The sequence below is a fragment of the Dendrobates tinctorius genome, unplaced genomic scaffold (assembly GCF_039654945.1).
Source record: "Dendrobates tinctorius isolate UK_male_01 unplaced genomic scaffold, ASM3965494v1 ptg000051l, whole genome shotgun sequence".
In the NCBI taxonomy this organism is placed as follows: Eukaryota; Metazoa; Chordata; class Amphibia; order Anura; family Dendrobatidae; genus Dendrobates; species Dendrobates tinctorius.
Window position 1 is genome coordinate 7,180,730 of NW_027361719.1, and position 17,418 is coordinate 7,198,147.

The 17,418-nt window shown below is 42.2% G+C and overlaps 1 protein-coding gene across 1 annotated transcript in view; it reads left to right on the forward strand.

Moving 5' to 3' along the window:
- LOC141091267 (chymotrypsin-like elastase family member 1) overlaps nucleotides 1-7,115 on the forward strand; it is a 30,052-nt gene extending 22,937 nt beyond the window's left edge. The window contains exons 6-8 of the mRNA XM_073576729.1: nucleotides 1,157-1,302; nucleotides 1,501-1,650; nucleotides 6,990-7,115. Coding sequence (XP_073432830.1) covers nucleotides 1,157-1,302; nucleotides 1,501-1,650; nucleotides 6,990-6,998 — 305 coding nt within the window. The 3' untranslated portion in view covers nucleotides 6,999-7,115. The remainder of the gene's footprint in view (nucleotides 1-1,156; nucleotides 1,303-1,500; nucleotides 1,651-6,989) is intronic.
- Nucleotides 7,116-17,418: the final 10,303 nt, after the last annotated feature.

Here is a 17,418-nt window from a genome sequence, read left to right on the forward strand (position 1 = left end):
ATATTAGCCGTCTCCCAGTCTAAAAATAGTAGCCCGCATCCGCTCCAGAAAAGACACATCTATTAGATGTGCCAATTCTGGTGCTTTCCCCGGCTCATGCCTTTTGCCTTGGTGTGGTGACAAGTGGGGTAATAGTTGTGGGGTTGATGTCATCTTTGTAATGTCAGCTGACATGAAGCCCACAGGCTAGTAATGGAGAGGGAACTATAAGATGCCCCCATCACTAACCCCTTAGTAAAATTGCAATAAAGACACAGCAAGATTAAAGTCCTTTATTTTAAATAAAACTCCCCACCCTATTTCACCCATTTATTACTATAAAATAGAAAATAAAAAACACCATATTCCTCACCTGTCAGAGTAGAAGATAATCTATATCTGATCCACGACAATCCAGATGGTTTGGGGAGCAGTCACATCAGTGATGCCACCGTTCTTCAAGCCAAACGGAACACACAGCAAAAAAAAAGACAAAGACACACACAAGACAAAAAAAAGAAAAGTGACATAAAAAAATCTAAACTGATGAAACAGTCCTTAAAAAATTTGTCCACTACTTGGACAACCCGTTCTCCTACCCATGCTTGGCACTGATAAAATAAAAAAGCTTAAACTCACATATCGTGCCGGTGGCATTTGATCGGTGTCCGCAATCATGTTCCCGGGGCTCGCGTCTGGTTTTTATGACACATGAACTCAATATGAGACAATATGTGCAGACCTAACCATTAACCCCATCTGAAGGCTAACTAAGTGCTGAAGGCCACAGAGCAGGTAAAACAAGATACAACATACTGTATATCAATACATTATGCTACAATAAGATCCTCAATGGGAGTGGTCTGAACAGCTCCTCCACTCTTTACCACCTTCACAAACTGTTACCTACCCCCTGAATGTGGGTATCAATATCGAGGTTAAATCTGATGTTAGTACGTCCTGTAAGAGTAGTTTTATTGGAGGTTTTGGGGGTCATTTGTGACCAGGGAGATCTGCTAATTGTTTGGAAGGCCATCTCTTTTACTGGCAGCCCCCAAAGACATTAAGGGAGAGTTATCAAGTATGGTGCCGCTCTAAAATGGAAATTACATGTAGTATCGACAGTGTTTATAGTGATTATAATAAAAGTCTATCCATCTTATAATACTTTTTGCAGCTGGTGGAAATCTTGCTGCTATTCTCCAGCAAGCTACTCTGCCTGTTGTTGGCCACTCAACCTGCTCTCTCAGCAATTGGTGGGGCAGCACTGTCAAGACCAGCATGGTCTGCGCTGGTGGAGACGGAGTCAAGTCTTCCTGCAATGTAAGTTGTATCTTCTTACAATGTTTGACGTCACTGTCATATCATTTTTATCATCATTCTAAACATAAAATTAAATACATGACTAACATGAGGACACATACAGTCATATATTCTGTTTTGTTTAAATGTATTTATAGATAATCCATCAGAGCAGACATTGATGGTATCACATACTTTGTGTTATAATTTGTATATCAGGGTGATTCTGGTGGACCCCTCAACTGTGCTGTCGGTGGTGTCTACGAGGTCCATGGTATTGTCAGCTTTGGATCTTCACTCGGGTGCAATTACTACCAAAAACCATCCGTATTTACCAAAGTCTCCTCTTATATTTCCTGGATCAACAGTGTAAGTGTTGGAAATGCATGTTTCTAATTATATTACCCAGGATTTGCCGGTGAATTTAAAAAAGTATAAAATACAGATGTGTTCACAATATATAGGTGGAAGTAACGTCAAATCTTCAATCATATCAGTATAAAGAAAAAGTGGGGAAAATAAGTATTTGATACACTGCTGATTTTGCAAGTTTTATCACCTACAAAGAATGGAGAGGTCTGTAATTTTTTTGTAGGTACACTTCAACTGCGAGAGACAGAATCTAAAAATAAAATCCAGAAAATCACATTACACGATTTTTACATAATTAATTTGCATTTTATTTCATGAAATAAGTATTCAATACAATAGAAAAACAGAATTTAATATTTGGTACAGAAACCTTTGTTTTCAATTACAGAGGTGAGATGTTTCCTGTAGTTCGTGGCAAAATATCATTCATGCTAAAGAGGGTAGTGCTTTGCAAGAGACAACACTGAGAGGCAGTGACTTCTTAGACCTGTTTCACACTTCCATTTTTGACCATCAGTCAAAATCCGCCGTTTTTTCAAAAAAACGGATCCGCCATTTTTTTGGCGGATCCGTTTTTTTCCCCATTGATTTGCATTACCGGCGGATCTTGACGAATGGCCATCCGTAGGATCCTTTTTTTGCGGATCCGTCAATTTTTTTGCGTCCGCCGAGATGCCTGGATGGACCATGTAACGTTTTTTGTGCTGCAGGATCCGGATCTCTCTCTCTCTCTCCTTCCCGGGCAGCGGTTCCTTTAAAATTCTTCATTCGGCGGATCAGTCAAAAAAAACGGACCGGTAGTATCCGTTCACATCAGTTAACAACGGATCCGCTTTCCGCCATTTTGGCAGATTTTAACTGACACAAAAAAACTGATGTGTGAAACAGGCCTTAAGCGTTCTGTCATGTCCAGAGCAATAAACACTTGATTTACATATATATTAAATCCCTAATTTTTTGGAAATGCAACAAGAGATAGAAGATATAAAAGTGTAGACTGATTTGCATTTCAAAGACCTGTATACCCATATTTGTGGTTTTGGGGTGTGTGTGGGGATGATCTTACTTACTCCCTTTAAAGGGAATCTGTCACCCCATTTTTGGACTATCAGCTGCCGGCACTGCCATAAGGGGCTTATCTACAGCATTCTGTAATGCTGTAGATAAGCCCCCGATGTAACCTGAAAGATTAAAAAAACGATTTATATTATACTCACCCGGGGGGGGGTGGTCCTGTCTTGGTCCGATGGGTGTCGCGGTCCGGCGCCTCCCATCTTCTAGCGATAACGTCCTCTTCTTTGCTTCCTGTCACGGCTCCGGTGCAAGCATACTTTACCTGCCCTGCTGAGGGCAGAATAAAGTACTGCAGTGCGCAGGCGCCGGACCACTCTGGCATGGTCTGGCGCCTGCGCACTGAAGTACTCTGCTCTGCCCTCAACAGGGCAGAGCAGAGTGCATCTGCACAGGAGCCATGATGGAAAGCAAAGAAGAGGACGTCACCGTTAGAAGATGGGAGGTGCCGAACCGGACCACGACACCCATCGGACCAAAACCGGACCCGGACCGCCCCTGGGGGTGAGTATAATATAACTCATTTTTCTTATCTTTCAGGTTACATCGGGGGCTTATCTACAGCATTACAGAATGCTGTAGATAAGCCCCTGATGGCGGTGCCGGCAGCTGATAGTCCAAAAATGGGGTGACAGATTCCCTTTAATGACTATTCATGTAGACAATTTAAAAAAAGGACCAATATATAGAAAGCTTAAAGGGGTTGTCAAAAAACAATTAGCCAACTTAATACTAAATGTCTTGATATGTAATTCTAAAAATTAAGCACTTTTGCATTTTACATGAAAGAAAAAAATTCCTACTACTCCCTCTCTACACCTACTTCCTGTTTTTAAATTTCCAATTACGGTTCATGTGACTCTTCCAGTAAGCATTTTTGAACCTCAAACAGAAAGTCACAAAGGGATGGGACTTGCGAGGTCACTCACCCTATTCTTTTCTAACTATGAAATGGAATGTCATCAAGAGGATAATGCTGGGTCATTCTCCATGTCTGCTTTTTCCGCATCAATGATATCTAATTCAAGGGCTGTTATGGTCTCTTGTTGTACTGAGCACGTGCAGGTTGTCAATTTTGATGCATGCTCAGTATCCTCTCCCTGCTCTCTCCTTTTCAATGTGTACTGGTCACTAAAAATGGGCAAACCTGAACAATAAAGTTCGGGGTCCGTTCCAAACACCTACTGTTCGGATATGGACCCCGAACACGGACATCACCAGAAAGTCTGTGTTAATGTTCGGGACCGTGTGTTTCTCATGCTGTCATGCACATGACAGTGTGGAAAACACTGCCTCTGATCGGTGGTCAGACAGCCACGGTTCCCACGTGGGCTGCAGCCCCAAGATGTCAGCTTTAGCAAGGCTAGTAATCAAGAACAAAGGGGTCCCCACTCCGTTTTTCTAAGTTATTTAAATAAATAATTAAAAACAACAGCATGGGGTCCTCCCCATTTTTTGACAACGAGCCAAGCTAAAGCAGACAGCTGGGGGGCTGGTTTTCTTAGGTAGGTAAGGGGCAATAGATATTAATATAGCCTAGAAATAGCAGCCCACAGCTGCCCAGACTAGGTGCATATATTCTCGTGCTTTGCCGAGTTTTTCCCACTTACCCTGTGGCAGTGTCAAGTGGCGTTTATATTTGTGGGGTTGATGTCACCTTTGTATTGTCCGGTGACATCAAGCACACAGTTTATCCATTACTACTCCTATAGTTGTATTGTAAATAAACACACAGACAGAATGAAGTATTTTATTTGAAATAAACAAAAACACTTTTACATTTTATTTAAAAATAACAAACACAGTTATACTCACCTAATGCAAATTCTTCTGAAGCCATGGTCTCCTGTAAAAAAATGAAAATAATAAACAACAAAAATACTCACCTAATGCCCATTCAACAGAAGCCATGGTCTCCTGTATAAAACCAAAAAGAAAAAAACGTATCCCTCACCTGTCAGTCGTTCTGTCCCACACCAAAATTCATGTCTGTCTGTCCCACACCAAAATTCATGTCTGTGGATAAACAGTTTTCAACCTGAACAGTGCCAAGATGCAAATGTCCAGACTGAAAACCACTGGGGAATGAGCTGCTGCGAACTCAGCCTCACTGACTAGCGGTGACGTCATTGAGATTTCCTTAGGTCACTGAGGCTGTGTTCACAACTGGGCCCCTGAACTATGGTGACCTCGGTGAGATCACCGCTACCACAGTGAGAAAAAGTCTCATGGTGCAGCAATGAGCCCAGAAAGTTCAACGGGAGAAATGAGAAATTATTATTTATTTAAATAATTTTTAAAAATGCTGTAGGGAACACCTCTATTCCTGATAACCAGCCTTGCTAATGCTGACAGCTGAGGGTTGCAACCTGCAGCTGTTGTTTTTGCCTGGCAGGTTATCAAAAATACAGGGGAACCCATGCTGTTTTTAAAAAAAATGATTTATTTACAGCTCTGGCAAAAATTAAGAGACCACTTTCAAATGATCAGTTTGTCTGATTTTTCTCTTTATAGGTATATTTTTGAGTAAAATGTAAATTTTTCTTTTAGTCTATAAACTTCTGACAACATGTCTTCAAATTTCCAAGCAATAAATTTTGTATGTTTTTTCTGACAAAAGAAAAATGGTCAAAATGAAAAAAAACACAAGTGCTTTCAAACCTAAAGTAATGCAAAGAAAAGAAGTTCATAATCATTTAGAAACAACAATACTAATGTTTTAACTCAGGAAGAGTTCTGAAATCAATATTTTGTGGAATAACCATGATTTTTAAAAACAGCTTTCATGCGTCTTGGCATGCTTGCCACCAGCCTTTCACACAGCTTGTGGCTCAAAAATTTAAGCAGTTCTTCTTTGTTTGATGGCTTGTGACTATCCATCATCCTCTTGATTACATTCCAGAGGTTTTGAATGGGGTTCAGGTCTGGAGAATGAGCTGCCCATGACAGGGTTTTGATGTGGTGGTCTCTTAATTTGTTCCAGAGCTGTAGAAAACAGGTGCCGGCAGATGAATACTCCCATCAGCCATCACCTGCTCTCGCTGTTATTAGCGGCAGCAGGTGTAGGCTGATGGGAGTAGTAATCCCATCAGCCGATGCCAGTGATCAGAGGTAAACTTTCTACCTCCAATCACAACTGCAAGCTCACTCTGTCTGACCGGCCGGAATGATTTTACTCCCAATCAGATGCAGTGTTTGCTGTGCTGTCATGCACATGACAGCTTGGAAAACACTGGATGTTTGGGCCCCCCATTCAATCAAATGGGGTCCGAGTTCAGGTTTGGGTACTGCTCTGGTATCCGAACCAAACTTCTTTTAAGTGTTTGACCGAACCCACCAGACCTGAACATCCAGGGGTTTGCTCATTTCTAATCACCACCTCTAAAGAGAAGTGAGAAACTAGCATTGGAGCACACTATCAGCGTACTGATCATCCGTCGTAAGTAACAACCCACACATGGTTAGTACAACAGATAACAGACTAGACCTTGAAACTGAAGTCACTGATGATGTTGTCCCATTTCAAGGCAGAAAAAGTAGCTGGGGGACTAACCACAGTGCCATACACTTGATGACATACTATTTCAGAGCGGGATAAGAATCGCTAGGGGTATCGCAGCCCCTTGATGATGTTCTGTCTGAGGTTTGACAGAGCATTTTCTGAGACTTAAACAAAACGGCTTAAGAAGTGTAAAAACAGGAAGTTAGTATAGAGAAGTAATAGAAGGAAATTTTTAATTCATGTAAAATATAAAAGTGCTTAGCTCTTAGAATTAGTTATTTAGACATTACGTATTCTGTTGGCTATTAGGCTGCTTTCACACTTGCGTTTTTTGCGCTGCGCTGCGTGTGCAGTGTAAACGCGCATAAAAAACGCATCATGTGTTTTTTATGCGTTTTCTTGTTTTTTGCGCATGACCATGCACACGTCAGCTCTCCCATAGACTTTAATGTGTTTTTGGGTGAATTTTGTGCGCATTGCGTGCACATGCGATTTTTTGAGACAGGTTGGACGCACAAAAAATGCAACAGGATGCATTTTGTGCACCCGAGCGCACACTACAAAGAAACGCATGCACATACAAACGCGTACAAATGCATGCCAATGCGTACCCATGTTAAGTATAGGAAAAAAAACGCAGCGCAAAAAAACGCAACTGTGAAACCAGCCTTAGATTTTGGAAAACTACTTCAAAAGCTGTGTAATTAAAGTATTTATCTTTACATTTCTCCTAAAGATTTTAACGGCACTTTTTTTCTTTAAGAACATCTAATTGGAGAGCATCATTCAGCCTTGTCTTCAGAGCGAAACCTACTATCAACAGCAAAACATATTTATCTGTATTGGTTTGAATCAAAGCAACATGTTAATAAAGAACCAGCAAAAATGAGTTTTATTCAATTATGTGTGTAGTACATATAGTCTATTATTGCCCTTAACCCAAATCTAAATTTTTGCTTATTTCATTTCATGCTTAAGGGGATACCTTCAGTTGTCTCTTGAGTAGCTCATAGCGGCCTCTGCGCAGCTCAGATGCTGTATCCGTACACTCTCCTTACTTTCTGGGTTTTACAGTGCGAGCTCTCTTCCGTGAGTGGTAGTTCTGTTGAGCAGCAAAACTGCAATATTTAGAACTGTAAACTTCAGCACAAGCTCTGCTGTAACACATTCAGCTATCAGTAGTTTGTTCTGGAGTATACAGTGCAATCACTATATTTGCTCAAAGAAATAACAGTGCATATGAACAAGCACACGGCTCGGGACAGTGAGAGTCATGATTAGGAGACGTGATCGGAGGGAATCTTTTGCTACTTTTACTGGTTGGTGATTTTGCAAGATACATATTACAGCAGGTTGTCAAGAGCTGAGAGGGTAAAAGGTGGGCAACTAACTTCTGTGTAGAAATTAATGGGCTGGAGAGAGGTGTTTGGGATGTTTGGAGTTAACATTTCTCTTCGAATGCAACTATTGTGCACTGCACACTCATTGCAGAAGATTGATAGAAAAAACAAATCAAATTCAAACTGGTTTATTATCATGCCTGGCTAAACAAAGAGATTTATTAACTTGAGAATATCCCTTTAAAAAGTATTCAAGTCTTTTCAATCACTGAACTTGAACAGAATGGCCCTGCACAGCTCTAGTACCTCTGAGTACTACACTCAGCATGGACAGGGATGAACACTGACAGCTGGGGCCCATGTGCAAGTGTCTGCCAACATAGGCAATATATACTTTGCTAATAAGTACATCAGTTTTTGCATGGAATTTACTCTTCAGTGCCGCCCCCTTTTTTGCTTCTTTATATACCATAAATTGCAGGGTTTATATATACATACACACTTGTACAAAATTGTTGGTACCCTTCTGCTAAAGTAAGAAAAACCCACAATGGTCACTGAAATAACTTGAAACTGACAAAATTAATTTAAATTTACAAAATATCAACTAATGAAAATCAGACATTGCTTTTGAATTGTGGTTTAACATAAAAATTTAAAAATATTAATGAAAATGGTCTGGACAAAAATAATGGTGCCTTCATCTCAATATTTAGTTGGACAACGTTTTAAGGCAATCACTGCATACAAATTATTCTTGTAACTCTCAATGAGACTTCTGCACTTGTTCACAGGTATTTTGGCCCACTGCTCATGAGCAAACTGCTCCAGCTATCTCAAGTTTGAAGGATGCCTTCTCCAAACTGCATGTTTCAGTTCCTTCCTCAAATGTTTGATAGTATATAAATCAAGGCTCAAAGAAGGTCACTTCAGGATATTCCAATGCTTAGGTCTTAGCCAATCTTGGATATTTTTAGCTGTGTGTTTTGGATCATTATCGTGTTGGAGGCCCCATGAACTGCGACTCAGACCCAGCCTGACCACTAAGAGCCTAACCATCACCAGCATGATCAGGCACATGCCATGTAAGCACCTGACTCCGTGAAATTGGTGCCAGCCTGTGACATTACTGCCTCTTCAACTGTGCTAGGTGCTTGCCAATCCCCTGTCCATGACACTGGCACAGATGCCTTCCACCCTGCAACTGTCCTTGCACGTTCTGAGGCACCATCAGGTGCTTCTAAATCCTTATCCCAGAACAGCTGTCCCTACCCCAGGCCTTGGAACGGAAAAGAAAGTTCCTGACCACCCACCCACTGGCCCAAATGCTAAACGGGCACATTTCCAGGCTGCTTGCTATTGAAATGTTGCTGTTTAGGCTTGTAGACACAGAGAGTTTCCCCAACTCATGATGGAAGCAGTCCCTTGGTCATTGGTTCCAGCCACTACTATTTCTCCCGATGTGGTGTGCCCTCCTTGTACCAGCACATGTTCAGGAACATCACATGTGCCCTTACAATGCGGTTACTTGGATTGTCCACTTAACGACTGACACGTGAAGAAGCGCTTGTGGCCAGGGCCTCTACATTTAGCTGACGGCATACTAGGTGAATATTTTGGAGGCTGGGGCCAAGTCCCACACTGGCACTGCTCATGTGCTCCCGACGCTAAGGATTTCTGACTCTACTTCTGTCAGGGTTTCCTCCATCTCATACACCTGTTCCTGAACCACTCCTGCTCCTCCTTGTATCTCAGAACATGTTGTCCACATCAGTCAGAAGCTGGAAGCTCTGCAGCACTGCCTCAGCAAAGCGACAACAGGCTCTCCTGAAGATAATTTGTCTAGGAGACAAACCAAACACCGTGACAGAGTTATTTAAAGGAATAACAGACTTCATAGATCTGTGTCTCTCACAGCTGAACCTGCAACCAGGCATGTTGTGTGTGTGATAATAGGTGTAACCTGGTGGCGGCTGTGAAGCATGGCAAGATCACACACGCACCATGCTTGGCACACCTGCTCAATTTGGCAGTTTAGTGGTTTCTGAAAGCCTACCCAGATTATCCATAGTTTCTGGTCAAAGTACGCCACATCAGAGCCCATATCCGCAAGTCATCTACAGCTGCCGCCACTCTGGCAATGCTGCAGCAGCACATGCAAGTGCCGGCTCACCGACTGGCATGTGACATGACCGCATGCTGGAACTCAACAATGCATATGCTGGCAAGGCTTTCTGGGCAGAACAGGCCTGTTGTTGAATACCAGATCCAAAATACTTGTTGGTATTCTGATCAGCCTCCGTACATAACAACTAAAGAGTGGGCATGGATGTCTGCCAGTTTTGTTTTTCTCCAAGATATTGAGGACTCCACAAAGTGAGCGATGATGACGTCATAATCAGAGCAATGATCCTGCTTCTGTGCCTACATAAACAGTCGCTGCTGACAATGAAACATGAAGCGTTGCATATAGACCAGGTGGAGATGGAGGAAGACAGGAGACAGGGAGATACTACCCAAATTGGGAAACAATGAGGACTCGGTGGAGGCTGAGGAGGAGGAAGAGGAACAGGAGCTCGTTGCTAGCGCAGCAGAGGTTAGTGCCCAAATAAGCTTGTTCCCGTCTCTCCTACATGAGTGGTGGGCTGAGGATGGGAACGAGGAGGAAGAGATGGAAGAGGAGGAGATGGAGATTAGTCGTCATGGTGGAGAAAGGGAAGTGTTGGCTGTAGGTAGCTTTTCACATATGGCCAAATTTATGTACCGCTGCCTTTCCTGTGACTCTCGCATTATATTCATCTTGGCCAAAAAAAGTACTGGTTGTTCACCCTGGTAGATGCAAGCTACAAGGAGAATATTGCATCTCTTCTTCCTGAGGTGGAGAGGTCTATTAAAATGGTGCTGTACCAGAAGGCCATTGAGGTGAAGGAGACACATACCAGGTACAGCAGAGGCAGGGATACACAGTCAAAGGCCTGGGTCAATTTCAGGCCCTGATGCCTGAGTATTTTTGACAATGAAGGAAAAACTTTTAAAGATGGTCAATAAAAACCTGGCTGGCTAAATCACCATACGCCATAATTTTTCAGCCACATTCAACTATTGGGTCTCAAAGCTGGACACCTGGCATGAGCTGTCCCTCTATGCCTTGGAATTGTTGTTCCGCCCTGCTGCTATCGTCTTGTCTGAATGGATTGTTATTGTCACTGGGTGAGTCATAACAGACAGGCGCTTTCGTTCTGTCAGCAGAAAATGCTAACTGGCTCACCCTGATAAAAATGAACAAAGCCTGGATTAGCCCCTATTTTCCACACACCCAGATGACAGCAACACATAAAGTATTTTTGATATTCAATGTTTGAATGGGGCCCTCCAGTTGTTGCCTTCAAGGGTATATGGATGATCCTCCTTATAATATTTTTATGGCTTTACACTGTGTGCAGAGTCTTTATGAGTGTAGAAGTACCACAACTGCACTTCCTTAATATTTGAATGAGGCATGCAATTTGGTGCCTTCAAGGGTGTATGGATGACTCACCATATAATATTTTTCTCACTTTGCACTGCCTGCAGAGCCTTTATGAGTGTAGAAGTAAATGAGGCACTCCAGTTGAGTTGTTGCCTATTTATATATACACTGTGTCATTGCTCTTCTGAAGCTGGGTCTAGCTATGCATAGCACTGGCCAATTCAGTCCATGAGACTCCTTCAGTAGAATATTAGCTTCCGATATATATATATGTTATCACTCCCACAAGGGCATGATAACATGCTAAATGAGATGACTAGTCAAAAGAAAATAAGCATATAAAAGACAGACTGTAAAAATACTTTTTTAAAATATCTGTTCATGTGTCAAACAGGGACTGTCAGGCAGGGCATTTAGAATGGAATATACAGATGTGTGAAAAAGTGTTTGACCCCTTCCTGATTTCCTATTCTTTTACACGTTTGTCATACTTAAATGTTTCAGATCACTATACAAATTTAAATATTAGACAAAGATAACACAAGTAAACAAAAAATGCAGTTTTTAAATGAAGGCCTTTATTATTAAAGGAAAAATAAATTCAAACTACAGGGTCCTGCAGCGTCAGAGCACCTTGGGTCCACCAGAAAAAAATCATTCTTGGGCCCACGATGTAGCTACATAGAAATAAATACAAGATCACCAATTGAGCAGTAAAACACTAATATCAGTGTATAATTTAAGGTAGTACACCTCTAAATGATATAACAGGGGCTGGGGTAGAACCCCTCATAGAATATAATGTAACCCCCCTCACAGAGTATAAAGCAGCCCCCCTCAGAACGTAATGTAGCCCCCTCATAGAATATAATATAGCCCCCTCATAGAGTAATATGCAGCCTGCTCATAGAGTATAATGCAGCCCCCTCTAGGGTATAATGCAGCCCCTTCATAGGGTATAATGCAGCCCTCCCCATAGAATATAATGCAGCCCCCCAATATAGTATAAAGCAGCCCCCATAGAAAATAATGCAGCCCCCCATAGAGTATAATACAGCCCCCTCATAGGGTATAATGCAGCCCCCCATAGAATACAATGTAGCCCCCTCATATGGTATAATGCAGCCCCCCTCATATAGTATCATGAAGCTCCCCATAGAATATAATGTAGACCCTCAGAATATAATGCTAGGGAAAGTAAACTCAGCCTCCCAAAGAAGTGATAAACCACAGTTAATTTATGTTTTAAGGGGGAGGCAATCACTTTTTCACACAGGACCCAATAGGTTTGGACTTCTTTAATTATTATTCTTATTATTTATTATTATAGCGCCATTTATTCCATGGCACTTTACATGTGACGAGGGTGTATGATAGCTCTTACTGAATGTGTTGGGGGACACTTACTTGGCAATGGGATGAAGGCACACAGGAACGTTTTCTTGCTTAAACAGTCCATGCAATTTATTTAGACTCAGCATTAACCAATGTAGTCTATGTTACACATCAGAGACCTAACACATAGTTCATAGCACCCGGCTTTAAGTCGCAGTTACTAAACACACCAGACTTCTCTGTGTCCAGTTACCGTAGGCGACCGCATGCCATGCCAATGTCTCTTTCACAGTTTTACTCCATGACACACAACATTAGATTGCAGTCTCTAAACACGCTGGACCTCACTTTGTCCAGTTACTGTGGGTCACCGCACATTTCATTAACTGACCCTCGTCAGTGCACACAGTCCCCCATACTCTGGGTTACCTTCCTGGAGCTCCGCTCCACGCGCTGAAACCTTGTCAGTCCTAGGTTCCCGGGAAGCTGCCTTACTAGGATCATTGTCCCGTACAATGACTTGCTCAGCAACGTCCAGACCCTTAGAGACGGTAGCTTCTCCAACACTGTTAGCCATCACATGCTCTGCAGGTACATGGTCTTACCCTGTGCTCTTCAGGAATCCAGTCAACTCGCAGGACCTTCCAATACAGAGACCATTCAGGTACATGGCATCACCATGTGCTCTTCAGGGATCTGGTCCACTCGCAGGACTTTCCAACACACAGAGACCTGTCCTCTTTCAGGACCTTACAACACAGATCATGTGACCAAACCACAGTCACATTATGTAGCTGAAACCACCCCCATAGGTGGGAGGTGTGTGTGGTTAGCCAGTCCCAATCAGCTCTCTGGCTAACCCTGTAAGCCCCCCTTTATAAACAAAACAAGGCTCATGGAACTACAGGTCCCAGAGCAACATTTCAGGTTTACAGCGCAGAGGAACTCCTCCTCTGCGACACATACCGGCCATTTACAACAATGTCGGTCACTGTCTCACAAGGGGTATGCATAATAAAAACAAGTACAGTATTCTTAAACAATGCAAGTCACGACTGGTACAGGAGGAGAGAGGACCCTGCCCGTAATGGCTCACAATCTACAAGGGATGGGTGAGGATACAGTAGGCAAGGGTAGAGCTGGTCGAGCAGTGGTTTTGTGAATTGGTGGCTACTGGCTTGTCAGAAGAGGTAGGTCTTCATGCTCTTTTTGAAGGTTTCCATGGTAGGTGAGTCTGATATGTTGTGGTAGAAAGTTCCAGAGTAGGGGGGATGTGCGGGAGAAATATTCTATTTGATTGAGGGAAGAGAAGCGAAGAGGGGAGTAGAGAAGGAGATCTTGTGAGGATCGGAGGTTGCTTGCAGATAAGTTCCAGGAGATGAGGTCACAGATGTATGGAGGAGCTTCATTTAAAAACTGCATTTTGTGTTTACTTGTGTTATCTTTGTAGAATATTTAAATTTGTTTGTTGAGGTGAAACATTTACATGTGACAAAAATGCTGAAGAATAGGAATATAGGAAGGGGGCAGACACTTTTTCACACAGCTGTACAATTGTTGGTGGTTTAGAGGGCACGAGGGACCTGTCAGGTTCCCTTTAAAGAATTTGGCTCATCTTACGCCAAGGAACCCCTGATCAAGACTAGCCTACAAAAAGCCAGTCTTGAAAAATGGTAACTTTAGAGTCAGTTGCACTTTTTCAACAGGAAGATACATTGACAAATACTAACGTTCACACATTCAGTATTTGATCAGTATTTTGCAAAAAATGCAGAAGAGGTGCACGTTTTTCTATTATAGTTTTCCTCTGATTTTTCCACTCCCGGTTTTGGCTTATAAATACCGATTTTAAACATGCAAAAATAATCAGGATAGTTGTGTAACCTCATTTGAATCAAAACCTAAAACATAACACAAAACACATTATGAAAAAATAAATAAATTTTATTTTCAACAAAATATCAAAACAAAAATCATACAGAAAAAGAACTCAACATGATAATGAAATTAAAATATGTTAGGAGTGGCGGAAGGCACTAAATAAAAAATATGAATAAAGTGCCTTCGCTGCTCGGGGTCCACCGTGCGGAGGATGGAAAAACCGCAGCTAGTAGATGCAGAGCACTATGGCGGTAATGTGCACAGGGTTTACCTGCACCCAATGTGCACTGAAGCAAGCTTTGTTACACTCACAGAGCTACAGGCAAAAAGCATACACAAAACGCTGATTCTGTTCAGGGCCACAGAGTCTCAGCGATGCAGACACGGTATTCAGGGTCACAGGAGTAGCCTTAGACAACAGGACTGCTCCGTCTAGACCTACCGCTAAATAAGGTGTAAGGCGTTGCAACAGCGGACGCAGAGATAAGCTGCAACTGCAGCTCGGCAAGAACTGAGCCGCTGGTAAGGCGCTGCAATAACGCTGTCGCAATGCAGACGCTAGGCTGCTGAGCTAGATGGAGCTAGGCGCGCTGGCGCTACTACTGGCAGGAACCAAGCATTCACACAAACGTATTATCAGAGGGAAGGGGTTTCTTAATAAGTCATTCACCAGTCCAAGCATCCATCATCAAACATACAGCAGCAAGTCTGAAAATACTAGCGCATGGCGGAACAGCCATGCGCGCTTTTTACACCAAACGGGACCTTCCGGAAATCTCCAAGGCTCCAAGAGGAGCCAATAGGATTTGACACAGGACCTGAGCACATGACTCCCAAACTCCAATGGGAGTTCGTCCCATGAGCATGCTCAGTTAAGGGAACAAAGGACTTAGCCTGTGGAGAGAGTTGCCGCAAGGCACTCTCCTCTGCAATCTCCTCTGCAGCAGATGAAGCGCAGGAGACTGCACAATGTAAGGGTCTAGATTTCAACATAGGAGAGGTAGAAATCTGACTCCTAACAAAATAGCACAGGAGGTGAGTTATACTGGAAGTATAGGGCAAATTATGAAAAAAAATGGATGAAATAGCCCAATCAGGTAAAAAGTTTTATAATATATAGTTGATGAAAATAACACGGTTACCAAGGTTTTGTACCTCGGACAATTTTGAGTGTTCCTGATAGATTTTTTCATGCTGATTTCAGAAATGACTTCAGATTTTTCCTATCACGTAAGGCTCTTGAGAAAAGATAGGAAACATTATAATATTCTGTTATAACTCTAAAAACTCATATGAACTTTTTCTAAAACAGTATTTTCTGAATTTTTCACTGACATAACATAAATCGCTGATCTACACATATGCAAGCTCTTATTATGCAAATTCCACGCAGGCGCAGTGAATCATTCGGCTGACCGTGTTCAGAGCATACCACATCTCCTGGGCAGGGGAGGAGTCAAAAGACAATACTGACATACTTAGAGCATGGCTGAATGGATCACGACCTTCAATGCCGTTCGCTGTCCCAATGATATGGAGAGAGCAGAGAGATCATGTAACAGATTGATACTTCTGCCTTACAAATGTAAGAGGATATTCAGCAAACAAGAAATCAATAGGATATCCTAATCTCCTTCAGTCATAAGACCAGTGCCACATGATGAAAATCTTCGTGTTCCAAAGCCGCCCAAAGTATGGACTATGGAGGTTGACGAAGATGAACTAACAATGTCAGTGGAAAATGAAACTACTGCAGACCCAGACTTTGAGCCTTCTACATCTAATCCACATCTGTTCAGTCAAGCTGATCTGAGTGACTTGGTCAGAGATTTGAAATTGTCAAAGAGGCAGGCTGAATTATTGGGATCAAGGCTACAAGAACGGAATCTCTTATTACCAGGAACAAGTGTTTATGTTTTTTGCAGTCGTCAAGAAGACCTTATTCAATTTTTCAACCATGTCGACAGTTTAACCTTTTCCAACGACGTCTTGGGGTTGTTTGGTGCTCTTGGATGCGAACATGACCCGAAGGAATGGCAACTGTTCATTGACTCGTCATTTTTAAGTCTGAAGGCTGCTTTACTAAACAACGGAAATATCTATCCTTTTATACCTATCGGACATGCCATACACATGAAAGAAACGTTTGAGAATATGGAGTTACTGTTGACCGACATTTATTATAGAAATTATAACTGGAACATATGTGGTGATCTAAAAGTTGTTGCACTTCTTCTTGGACTGCAGCTTGGATATACCAAGTATTGTCATTTTATTTGTGAGTGCGACAGTCATACATGAGAAATGCACTATTTCAGAAAGGACGGGCCACTCTACAAAAACCTGGTTGCTGGACAGAATGATAAACATAATCCTCTTGTTGATCCAGCAAAGATATTTCTCCCTTCTTTCCATAAACTTAGGCTTATGAGGAATTTTGTCAAAGCAATGAGCAAAGAATCGGAAGCCTTTTCTTACTTGCGACAGAAATTTCCAAGATTAAGTGATGCAAAGATTAAAGAAGGTATTTTTATTGGCCTACAGATCAGAGATATAATGAATGACAGTAGCTTTGATGGTCATTTGCAAGGTGCTGAACAAGTGGCATGGAGAGCCTTTAAAGATGTGACCTTCAACTTCCTTGGCAACAGCAGAGCACTGAACTTTGAACAACTCGTGGACAACATGCTCACAGCATATCATTTAATAAAATGCAGTATGTCACTAAAAATGCATTTTCTACATTCTTACTTGGACTTTTTTCCAGCCAATCTTGGTGCCGTTAGTGATGAACACGGTGAAAGATTTCACCAAGACATTGCGCTGATTGAGAAAAGGTACCAGGGAGTAGAGCATGTCAATGCTAGCTGACTATTGCTGGAATCTTATTCGAGAAGCATCTGACACGGATTATAAACGAAAGTCGTCTGCAAAACATTTTTGAACAATTGCTTTTGCTACTGACATCGATACATATGTACACTCACTGGCCACTTTATTAGGTACACCATGCTAGTAAGGGGTTGGACCCCCTTTTGCCTTCAGAACTGCCTCAATTCTTCGTGGCAGAGATTCAACAAGGTGCTGGAAGCATTCCTCAGAGATTTTGGACCATATTGACATGATGGCATCACACAGTTGGCGCAGATTTGTCGGCTGCACATCCC